Below are 12,736 nucleotides of genomic sequence, written 5' to 3'. Positions count from 1 at the left end.
GGAGTCATTCATCCACGTGCGGCGCAGAAGGAGGTGTCTTTTCCAAATCTCTGAGCTCCGACATAGAGGACGTGTCTCGTTTTTATACTTTTGGAGCCTCTTTGTTTGCAGATGTTACAAAGGGCTCTGTGTGAGTTATTGTTACAGGCAGTTGTAATCTTGAATACATAATGAGTTAGTACTTGGAATTATTATCAGTATTAGTCTAATTTAGTCTATTACATTATATAGCTAGCTTGCAAGATCAGACAGTTAAGTTTATCTTTTTCTATTTTTTGAACTAAAAAAACTAAGTCATTTTACAAAATAACAGACTGTCTTAAAGTGACAGAGTTTACAATGACATAGTTTATAGAACAAGGGATTATCTAACAATAGCAGAGAATTCAAACAGCAGGTTTTTTATACAAAATGGGGGTTACTATGCTTCAAAGGTATTGTAAATAAATTCTCTATACTTACCATTTTGAAATCATATTTAGGTAATCTTTTCTCTCCCATTTTATGTTCAGTTTTGTCTTTATTTTGAATTGTTATCTGGGAGAAGGGGAGAGTGCAATACTCAGAGTCACTAACTTGTAAAGTCACGTTTAATTCCTCATCGAGTTAGTCTTTGAGACAAGCAGTTTAGCATGATTTTTTCCTCCACCTACTCTAGTAATAGAAGGGGCATTTTACTTAGGAAAATATGAATGCAAGTAGTGTTATTAGTAAGCATGCAAAGAGAAGATCATTTAAAATTTTATTTCAGAAGCAGTGGCATCACGCTCATAAACTTCAAGTTTTCTTTGTTTCCTTTTTCCTTTTCCTTTCTGTGATACTCTAGGGATAACTTGAAGCTTACCTAAAATCTTCCCTAGCAAGGGACTTAGAGATATAAGTATATTTCATACTTTCTTAATCACTAAGTATTTCCAAATAAACTTTGAGTTTCTTTAATAGCCCTTAATTTTATGGGAAGAAAAAGAGCCACAGTTAGTAGCTCTTTTTATACATTTTAGTAAACCAGTACTTCTTATATGTCAATAAAGAAATTGAGCCGAACCGGTTTGGCTCAGCGGTAGAGCGTCGGTGTGCGGACTGAAAGGTCCCAGGTTCAATTCCGGTCAAGGGCATGTATTGTACATTGGTTGCGGGCACATCCCCAGTAGGGGGTGTGCAAGAGGCAGCTGGTCGATGTTTCTCTCTCATCGACGTTTCTAGCTCTCTATCTCTCTCCCTTCTTCTCTGTAAGAAGTCAATAAAATATATTAAAAAAAAAAAAAGAAAAAGAAATTGAACTCAACCTGTGAATTATCTCATTATTAGAGCATATGTATTGAGAGTTCATCAGGTGCAGGCCAGCTTAGCTTTAGGCCCTAAAGTTTAGGGCTTCCTATGTAATTGCGATACACCGCAATTTATTGGAGATAAGTAAGTAGAAATTAAATGACTATTAATTTTAGACACACCAAGTCATTTAACTTTTGTAAAAAGAAGAAATAATTAATTTACCAGGCCGATAAGTGTTGAGAATCAGTTATATTGTGCATAGCATGTTTTGTGAAGGCAAAGTAATTTTAGAAATCTTAATAAAGGTTCACTTTTTTATTTGCCTACTTTTATGTCACTCTTATTGAAGATAATTACCTTGATATTTTTGCTAAGAAAGTAAACATTAATTTTTTTTTCTTTAGAGAACAGAAATTGATAAAATAGAGTTAAACTTGATGGATTCTTCAGAAAAATTATTATCCTGATTGCAGTTATTAGAATTGCTTTAAATATATTTAAGCATCTTAGGTTAAGATTCTATTACATGGCCGGCACCGGTTTGCTCAGTGGATAGAGCGTCGGCCTGCGAACTGAAAGGTCCCCGGTTCGATTCCGGTCAAGGGCAAGTACCTTGGTTGAGGGCACATCCTCAGAAGGGTGTGTGCAAGAGGCAGCTGATCGATGATTCTCTCTCATTGATGTTTCTATCTCTCTATCCCTCTCTCTTCCTCTCTGTGAAAAATCAATAAAATATATTTTTTAAAAAAGATTCTATTACATGAAAATAATATACTTGAAACTAAGTAGAATGCCACAATTTTATAAAATATTTCTATGTTGCTGTTAAAATGTGACCAGATAGGCTCATCTAAACATGAGCACACATCTGACATAAATTGACTTGATGGTTGTCCAGACTGGGATTTTAGTTCCTACACCTACTCCCACTCATCCACCCACATCTATTGGACAAGTGCCTGATTAAACAGATGGGCCTTCCGCTATGCTCTCCAAACAGGCAGCCTCCACCTTTATTGAGCAAAACATTGGGCGCAAGAAAACTATGTGTTATTGTGCTTCTGGGCATGATCATTTGAGTGAAAAGCTACCCTTCATTACTGTTATAGTTTGCTGTCGGAAATACCTTTTTTATTTGTGAATGAAAATGTGAAACTTGGAGGATGACAGATGGAGTTTCAGGGGTCTGGAAAACGTATAGATAAGGAAGCCGTTCTCAGTCAAATATAAAAAGAAAAAATGAGCAGGAGTGTGAAATGCCGTGCAGTTTTATAAATGCCTGTAGCTAAGATTTCAGAAAAAAGTGTTTGAATTACCCAAGAAACATAGGTTGATCATGAAATTCCCCCATGTACTCAGGGGTATGGGACCAAAATAGAATTCACAACATCTTTCCTAGTGTCCCTTCAACAAGTTGCTAGTTTAACAGTTACGGAGTTTAATTTGGGGTAGGACTTTAAGTGCTGGCTGCCATCTCTATAAATACTCCACACTTTCTCACTGTGAGTGCAGAGGTTTGGAGACCTGCGGTGATGGGATGGCAGAAGAATTTATGACATCAGAAGTGAGTTTTCTTTATGTTAATAATGGTACTGCTAGTCCTTGTTTGTGACAAAAGCACTGAGAGTAAGGCAAGAGCAACAATTAGATGACCTTGTACTTGATTTGATGTGCTAGTGCTGAATATTGAGAAAATCTTCAAGGGCATTTACTCTCCAGGCATTTTTCATGATAGCCTCTTTAGGGTTGCAATAGTTAACAAGCCATCACTCATTTAACCACATGGAAATAAGTGTATATGCATTTGCTCTTAAAATGATCCAGGTTTTTTATTACTGGAATCATTAACACTCTGATATTTGCTTCTCTTAATTGTAGCAATACATGGTCCTATGGATAACACACTAAATTCAAGTTAAAGACCCCCTACACCTCTTTCTAATTGCTTTCTTTAATCTTTTGATAGCTCAGAACTCTCCACAAAGATAGGGAGCCTGGTTGTCATATGCTTTCTTTATATAGCTATGGAATTTTTTTTCTTTCTTTTTTAAAAAAATATATTTTATTGATTTTTTTACAGAGAGGAAGGGAGAGAGATAGAGAGCTAGAAACGTCGATAAGAGAGAAAAATTGACCAGTTGCCTCTTGCACACCCCCTACCGGGGATGTGCGCGCAACCAAGGTACATGCCCTTGACCGGAATCGAACCCAGGACCTTTCAGTCCGCAGACGGACGCTCTACCACTGAGCCAAACCAGTTTCGGCTCTTTCTTTCTTTTTTAATGACATGAGATAATGCCTATGATACATAAAACTTTATGGAATAAAGGTCTTCTGTTTTCTGCCTATTATAATTACTAGATAAACATAGGCATAAGGTTGCTAATACTTCAACAGAAATCTGCCATGGAACTTCCTGAAAATTTGATCTCTTGAAAGAATTCCAAATGGAATTGTCTTATATTTTTCTTATTATTTTGTTTCTCTAATTATGTGTGTGAGAATAATGGATAACTGGGTAAGATATGTCATAGCGTTGCTTTACAAAAATGCTTAAAATTTATTTCTTTCCTTCCAATAAAAAGTTAATGATAAAAGTAATAAATCTATTATTATTTAAGAGTTTTACTACAAAGTGTCTTAAGATAGCTTTATTTGATTGTGTTTAATTTAATTAAAATTATTATTCTTTCTTGTTACATTGTTCTTTGAAATCATTGAAATTGTCTAAGTAACATTGTTCTTTCTCTACTTGATAAAATAGAGAACCCAGAAGATTAATTTAGATAAAGAATGAAAAATAAAAGGATTACATTAGGCGCTTCACTTTATTAGAAGGAAGTACATTATAAAAATAGTTATTTGAAGAGAAAAAGAGATAAAAATAGCAAAGCATTTCAATTTTCATACCATTATCAAGCAGTTATAAAGGCTGTCTTTATACAAAAGAATGTGTATTTATAAGAGATATGATCATTATTAACTTTTTATTAAACCATCTGGCCTATTATATTTTTATATATTATTTAATGTCTTTCTTCTGTTTTGTTTTCTTTTAAACAGCAAATGCCAGTCTCCTTGGAGGAGGAGGTGGTAAGTCCTGAACATCACTTAAAATATATTTTTATTTCTATACCAACCACAGATATTAAGTAAGTTCTGTGATAGTTAAAAAAATTAATTTAGCTATACTCATCAACCACAAAAATGATAATTTTCTAGAAAATAATTTATAATGGAAATATGTGAAATAGTGTTTTTCTTCTTGTCAAACTTTGTATTTATAACTTTGGCATAAGCTGTAACAGCTATAAGCTATTGGGATGAACACACATAGCAGATGACAGAGTTGAATACATTTGGGGAGCTCTGGCTTTGGGGACTTTTTTCATCATAATGACTATAAAAATTATGACTCTGTAGCCTGAGAGTTTAATATATGAGCTAGCTATTGATGTGAATACTAAAAAACAAATTAATATTGGCACTTTTCTTTAAGCCCATTTAAAGGAGAAAGAGATCAAAGGAGATTAGGAAATGAGAGATTTCTGTATTGAAAATTTATTTTTGATACTGCAATCTTATACCTATTTATTATTTTTTTTCTAGGAAATAAAAAATATTTCCAGATTTATTTCTTGAAAGATGAAAGTGATCATAACCCAGCCTATATAATATAGTAGAAAAAGGAAGAGTACACAATAGAATAGGGTCCTCTTTTTTTTCTTTAATAGATTTTTATTTATTTCAGAAAGTAAGAGAGATATTGAAACATCAATGGTGAGAAAGAATTATTGATAAGCTGCCTTCTGTATGCTCCCTACTTGGGATCAAACCCACAACCCGAGTATGTGCCCTTGAGTGGAATTGAACCTGGGACCTTACAGTCCACAGGCTGACACTCTATCCACAGAGCCAAAATGAAGGTCCTTTTTATTTAAGGCCCAGGTGGACATAGATAGTTTGTTTTCTCTCTCATTCTCTTTCCCTCTTGCTCTCTCTTTTCATGTATAAGATAGAAGTAAATAATTGTACAGAGTGTTCGGTTTCTCAAAAATTGTCTGGCTTTTATCAGGAGGTTTCAGTTAATTCTATTTAGCAATTACATTTTTCGCAATTACATTTTAAAGTATCATTTCTATATGAAAATTAATCGATTTTCAAAAACAGAATCTTGGAAATAGGAACAACAGAAAACAGTTTAAACTACAAAATGTTCTTCATATTATCACATGTTAATGCATATTCTATAGCAGAATATTTCTTTTCTTCTTCCATAAATTATTTTAGAAAATAGAAATCTATAGATTTTTTTTAATTTTAATTTTCTTATATGTTTGATATTAGAGGGTAATCTTTTCTTGTTGGTTGGATTCCCGTAAATTTTTAATCTCTGGGTCTCTTATAATAGGTTAGGTAAACATTATTAAATTTACATAGTACTGATTTTCTTGCATTACATATTATTATTTTAACAAATTTGACTAAATAGGATAAAGGAAAGCTAAAATTGAATCTCTGTAAACAAATTCATCAAGTTAAACAACAGACAGCCAGGGGTCCTCAAACTTTTTAAAGTAGGGGCCAGATCACGGTCCCTCAGAGAGCTGGAGGGCCGGACTATATGAACTACTAATTCCTACTGTAACACCTCTGCTGCGCTCACTGCCCAAAAAACCTGGCAGGCCGGATCAGACTCCTCTGCGGGCTGCATGTGGCCCGCGGGCCGTAGTTTGAAGACCCCTGATACCATTTGCATGTCATAAGTGTCTATAGACACAAGGTTGGTTTCCTTTGTGGACATGTGGCAGTTAACTGGTTAATTTATTGTACTTGGCTATTTTTATAACCTGGTTTGACTATTTGATTATATTAGTTAAAATCACTTTAGTTGCACATAGTAGAAAAATACAAAATAATAGTTGCTTATAGGAGATAGAAGTATATTTCTGTCTCATGTGAGGGTAGCATAGATGTAGACTAGAAAGGTTGTGGTGATCCCAAGATATAACCACACTATTGCTTTTCTGCTCCTCCTTCCTAGTGCAGGAAAGTCCGGGTCCCTGAAGACCAGTGGACTCTAGGTATAGATTTTGGGGTTAAGAAGGCCAAAAATAAAAAAAGATAGTCCCTCAAAAATGAGTCAGTTTTTCAAAGCAGGTTTCCCTGAAGTCTCACATTGTCCTTGAACTTGATTAAATGTTTATTAATGGATACATGCAGTTTTGTTCGAAAAAGCAATGTTTTTATTAGAGAGAGAAAAAGAGAAAGAGGGAGAGAGAGAAAGATAAAGAGGGGAGAGGAAAGTTCTGTTTTCTAAGGAGGTAGGGAAGAATGGAGGTTTTGGTAGGTAAGTGGTAATCCCTGCTCTAATGGGAAGGAGGCAATTGTTCAGGAAGTTTTGTCAACCTGCTGGGTTTTAATATATGTGTACATAGTTGGTGTTTATAGAATTAACTCTAGTGACTAGGCCTGTATTTCCTTATAGCTCCTCTAACCTGTGTGAAAAATATAATATGATTTTTTAGCAGTGACAAGACATTTAGGAATAAGCAAACTCAGTTTTCTATTTACTGTTCTTATGGAGCATAAATGTATGATTGATTTTGCTAAATGTAATTATTGCCATACTTTCTAATTTCTGAAATCTAAAATTATCAAGTTAGCATGATTATACAGGTAAATTACAAATATTTAAGGTGGTTGTAATTTCTTCCATTAAAGTAGGTCATGATAGTTTTAAATTCATTTATGCAATTCCAGAGACGTTAAGATTGCTCTAAAGTACGTCTGATTTTTGGAAGGTTATATTTAAAAAATAAATTTAAGTATATTTTTAGTCTTCTTATACTGATTTTTTGGCCTTCTGATTCTATGACAAATATTTTTAATCCTGTCAGTGATATTTGTAAAGTAAAACCTAATAATCAACAAATAAGGAGCAATTAAATTGGTATAGTACGGTTGGATTTAATCAAGGATTCTTTTTATTGACTTGAATTAATACCCTTTCAAAAGTCTCTGAAAGGACTACTTTTTTGATTGACTAAGCAATTTTAACCACATAAAAATAATAATGGTACATTAAGTACTATTTTCTCAGGTCTTCAGGAGGGCTTTCTCTAAAACTGTACAAGTAGTGTTTGAAATTTGGACAAAATTAGTGCATACAAAAATGTATTACCCATAAAATCTTAATGTTTTGTTGTTCTTTTTTGAATATGTTTTTAGCCTTCATATACTATAACCAAGAAGAGAGTTCTCCTAAAAGGAGATTTTAAAAAAAAATAGTCACAATCAGTCCTCTTAGCTCTGATTTTAAAGTGAGATAATCACTACAGTGGTATAAATTTTTATCTGTACGTCAAAGACCACTCTTTCCAGGAACTCAGTGTCTCTGACTATAGTCATTGTAGTGAACACAGGCAAGGCGGTCATGACTACCTAGTCATTTCAGATGAAACCCTTGGTGAAATGGATCATCTCTGTTTATATTTCCCAGATCTGTTAAACGCAGATACATATGCCAATTTCTTAAATGTGTGGCTGGTCTATAGTGACTGGATTCTACCCTTCAGGAAGCCTTTACATTACCTATGTAATGGTAGAATGTCAAAAATCCTAGAATTTCTATTAATTTTTTTTTTTCCCTGCAAAAAGCTTTATGGTTTCATTTGGTTCAATGCATGGGAGAGGGCTTCAGGGTGGTTAAAAGAATGACTAGTAGTTTCAGGGAGAGGCTCAGTTAAAAGCCAGACACTAGAGGGGTTTAAAGGGACCCCCAGAGGCCTCTGGGCTCCAAAGGCTCCTACGGTAGTCCTGCTTGAGGGTGAGCCTTTTTAAGAAATACTCTCCCACCCTGCCTGCAGAGGTGAGTCAGGTGTCGCCCATCTTCTTGATGAGTCTCACCTCCTCACCCAGGAAGTGGTTCTCAGGAAGTCACAGAGCTGAGGGTCTGTGCGGGTGGAACCCAGGGCCTGCAGCTTCAAAAAGGACTGGGCCAGGTTCCCCTCCAGGGCCAGGGCGGCTTCCATGGCTTCCTGAGTGTCACCCCACTCACCTGGGGGAGGCTTCAGCGCGTCCTGGAAGAGAATGCGGCCACCGCGCTTGATTTGCAACTTTAAGAGACGCTCAGCGCCCTCGTGCTTCTCCGCCAACTTGTGGAAGAAAGCGGCCCTCGCCCTCCAGAGTCACATCATCACAGAGGAAATAGAAAATAGAGAGGTAGGTGTAGGGGCTCCGCAGATGCAAGTTTGCCAGGTGGTTGACTGCAGCCTTCACCTCGGTGGAATAATTCTGAGGAATCTGGGAGCTCATGGCTGTTTGGCAAAAAGGAGTTAAAGTAGGTAAAATACCAGTGCATTGGCTGGTCTCAGAGATGGTTCTGAAGATGGTGACTGGATAAGTCACAGGAGAGTGGCCAGAGGCTGGTAGAAGGGGCTTCCCTAGGTCTGTTCCATCCAAACACTGTTGAAGCAGGAGACAGATCCTGGGCCCCCGAGGGCACTATTTCTATTAATTTTTTTTATAAACTTACCATCACAGCCACCAGTAGTACCTGTATAATGGCTTCGAAGCATATTGATTTATAAAATAGGTAAATTGTGTTTTCTCACTTAGTCCCTTGATTACTCCTATATTATGTTATGGTAACAAATAAACCTAAAAATCCAATTGGCTTACTAAAATAAGGTTTATTTCTTGTTCGCACCATAGTCTTAGTGGGACTGGTGGCTCCCACTCTGATTCTCATATAGGTGATGACACAGAGACCCAGACAGTTTCCATGTCTTGAGCTACCCATACTATAGGATCTGTGGCCGTTAAGGATGCCATAGGAAGACAGCTGGAAGATCCTGTGGAACATGTTTATAGACCAGTTTGGGAATGGCTTACTTCACTTATGCTTATAATTTATGGGTCAGAATTCAGGCAAGTGACCCCCAACATAACTACAAGGAAGGCTGGGAAGAAGAGGATCTTCCAGAGTTCCCAAGGAGAGAAAATGGTATGGTTCATACATAACACTCCCTCTGCCACAGGGCTCACTCAAGTGGGGCGAGTTTCACTTATTTATTGTTGTTATTGTTGTTTTAATTTTTTTTTTATGAAGACTAATGATTGAATGAAAAGTCAGGAGTGTTGACTCCCGCCCTGGGGTTCTTTGCCTTTGCTTTGTGATTTTTAATATAGTGTTGCTCTTCAGATTTGCTTTCTATGCCAAGATAGTTAACTTTATTTATACCAGGAAAGATGAATGAGAGGACAGGAAAACAGACTGCTGAAATATTGGTGAGGTTTTCCTTGACTGATTTTCACAAATCTCAAGACCAACTGATAATTTGAAAGTAGATGCAATGGCACTGTTTTCCGGTACCTTTAGATTTGCTGCCTAGATTCATATACCTTTGTTGTGTATGTGAGGTTCTGTCCATCATAGAACACATTGCATTTTATATACATGTTCACTCATCTGTACCAGAATGTTTTACATGAACAAAATTCTGCGATGTTGTACTTTTAAAATATATAATAAATCTTTGCAGTCAGCTTTCAATTGTCAAGAAGCAGAATTAGAAAAAAATTATAGTTAAAGAGGTGATTCCTCAATTCCTTTTAGATCATTACTTTGAAGAACAGAATAAAACTTATTTGGATAATGTCTTTTCCCTTTCATTGTCACAGTCATTAACATAAGACCGGAATCTGATGATAGAGGCCAAGGTTTATGAGATTTGCTTCCTCTTACAGTCTTCCCAGGCTCCTGAGTGCTGAAGCCTGAGGCAGAATGTTAGACCTTTAAAGTGACATTTCCTGACAAAGTGGCAATTTAAGTTTGGCTTTTATGCACATAACTATATAGGACAGCTGTTATAAACATGCAAATATATATATCTTAGTGGCCCGGTGCACAAAATTCATGCATATTTAAAGGAGATTAATTAGAGGAAATATTTTACTATTGCTATTTGCCCTTTCTCTATATTAGAAGTATCAGACATGAAAGAAAATAGGTAAAAGGTATAAGAAAATCTTCCTCCTGTCAGTGACTGGGGTGTACCGCGGGAGCCAGAGTCAAGTCCCTGCCCTCCCGTGATGTCTCAAAATCGCCCAAGACCCAGATTTAGCTGGCCCCACTCCCATTGGGTGAGATCCAGCCCCAGCCAACCCCATCCTTGTCAAGCCCTGCTGGGCAGAGGGGGCGTGTGCAGCCTCAGGCCCCCTGGCCCAGAGCAGGGGGAGCAGCCTGAGGTCCTCTGGCCCAGCACCAGGGCAGGGGGAGTTTCTTGAGGTTCCCCATCAAGCCCCACTGGGTAGGGGGCATGGTCTGAGGTCCCCTTCAAGCCTCACCAGGCAGGGGGCACAGACTCAAGTCCCCTGCCCCATCCCAGCACCCACAGCCTCAGGTTACTGCTGATTGAGTGTTAAGGTTCGTTACAGGAACTCCTGTGGGTGCAGCTATCTTGTGTTACAGAAAACCTGCCTCTTCTGTGGGCGCTACCACCTTTGTGAAGGTGTGATGGTCAATTTGCATATTCCCTATTTATTAGATAGGATGGCATATATTTGAATCAATACTGTTATTTTAAAAATTCTAATTGTAAGCAATTACCAATAAATAGACACTCAGTCCCAGATGGAATGCATGGTCTTCTCCACCTCTGCTGTCTTTTTGTCCCTTAATGTGGACTCATAATTGACAAGGTCCATGGCCTGGGGTTAGTCACTGTTCCTCTGAACTTTCTCATTTCTTGTTCTACTTTCAGAGAGAATTCTTAATGCTGTTTTTTTGTTAATGTCAATGTATATATTAAAGTAGTTTATATGAGGTACCAAAATGCATGCTTCAAAAGCAGTGAAATCATAAAACTATTGGTGTTATGCAAGAATACTATCTCCATTCATTTATTCAACAGATATTAACTTAGTGCCCATTGTGTACCTATTGATTTGGCAGAAAACACAGTCCTTTCCCTGTGACTAGTCATGGTCTCTGTTTGGCTGAATTATCTGAGCAGTTATAATTTCCCATGTTCTTTCAAGTGTTCCAAGGATTTTTTTTTTTTTTTTTGGCATGGATCTTTTGAATTTAAATGATACTTTAACATCAACATAATAGGTATCAAGCATCAGATTTCTTATTTAAAAAGCAGTACAGCTATCCTGAAAAGTACTCTTTTCACACACAAAAAAACAGAGTTGCACCAAGAAGTCATGAAAAACAACACATTTAAAGGGTGATGCTTTCATAAATTACTTCTGTTTGTTTATTTATTTATTTGTATTGATTTAAAAGAAAGGAAGGGAGAGGGAGAGAAAAACTTCAATGATGAGACAGAATAATTGATGGGCTGCCTCCTGCACACCCTCTACTGGGAATCTAGGCTGCAATCCAGGCATGTGCCTTGATTGTGAATTGAACTGTGACCTCCTGGTTCATGGGTTGATGCTCAATCACTGAGCCACACTGGCCAGGCCATAAATTATTTCTTAAGCATTCACAAGCAGAGTTGTATGCCCTCTCACCATCGCCTCCACACACAGAATGATTTTCTCCTGGCCTGTATCAATCACTCCATTGCACAAAATTCCCACCATGATTCTGTGCTTCACTCTTATTAAACCTTGATGTCTGGCCAGGCCTTGGATGTGCTAGGATGTGGATAATGTCAGCAGTGAGGATCGAGGCCAGATAAAGCAGGTAGTATGTTGGCGATTGCCCTTTAGGACAATCAGCCAGCTAGCCTATCCTCAGCAGGTGGAGGGGGCCCAGCCATGGGTTTGTCCTGAGAGAGAAGCATAGCAAGAAAAACTCAAGCTCTGGCCTGGTTGGTCAGGCAAGACTCAGTCTTAGGAACAGAGCTGTAGGAAGGATAGTAATGCTAAACCATAGATAATAAGGTTTAAATCTTGACTGCCTCAGGTGGGATTGACCCTGGGTACTGCAGGTGGTTAGGCCTCCTAAAGGAGACCAGGAGGCCCAGATCTAAGGAAGGAGAGGGGAACAGGGATGCAGGGACCAGGAGCCAGGATGGTTCTGACAACATTGTTACATACTGACCCAACCAATCTTTTGCCCTTTCTTTTTTTTTTTTTTCCTTCTTTCTTTAATTTTTTTTCTTTTTTTCTCTTTCACAGTCAATATTATGTATTGATTGCCTTTTGTATACTAGTCTTGACACTGAAGTAGCAAAGATTATTGTAGTGGTCAGGGAAGGCTTCCCGGGGGAGGTGATACTGGAGCCATCTTGGAGTATGTATAGCATTTTCCAGGAGTGGGAGGAAATGGCCTATTTAATTGTATTTCCTACTGTTTGATATAGATATTTTATAGATACCTTGCTCTGCTTCAGTCATCTTCCTCACGCTTTAACCACACCTAAGCAGTTTCCTCTGACCAGCAGCATGCCACCTACTATGGAGTGAACAGTGTTAGAATAAAAGAAGGGAACTCTGGTGCCAG

General features: G+C 37.4%; 1 protein-coding gene across 1 annotated transcript in view; it reads left to right on the top strand.

Annotated features, from left to right (window-relative positions):
• Nucleotides 1–12,736, top strand: part of MACROD2 (mono-ADP ribosylhydrolase 2) — a 1,842,294-nt gene that overhangs the window by 383,217 nt on the left and 1,446,341 nt on the right. Inside the window, exon 4 of the mRNA XM_084887643.1 lies at nucleotides 4,336–4,365. Within this exon, the coding sequence (XP_084743769.1) occupies nucleotides 4,336–4,365 (30 nt within the window). The remainder of the gene's footprint in view (nucleotides 1–4,335; nucleotides 4,366–12,736) is intronic.

This window comes from Pipistrellus hanaki (assembly GCF_964339955.1).
Source record: "Pipistrellus hanaki genome assembly, chromosome: 6".
NCBI classification, from domain to species: domain Eukaryota; kingdom Metazoa; phylum Chordata; class Mammalia; order Chiroptera; family Vespertilionidae; genus Pipistrellus; species Pipistrellus hanaki.
The sequence above is the reverse complement of the archived record's forward strand: the minus strand, read 5'-3'. Positions and strand labels throughout refer to the sequence as shown.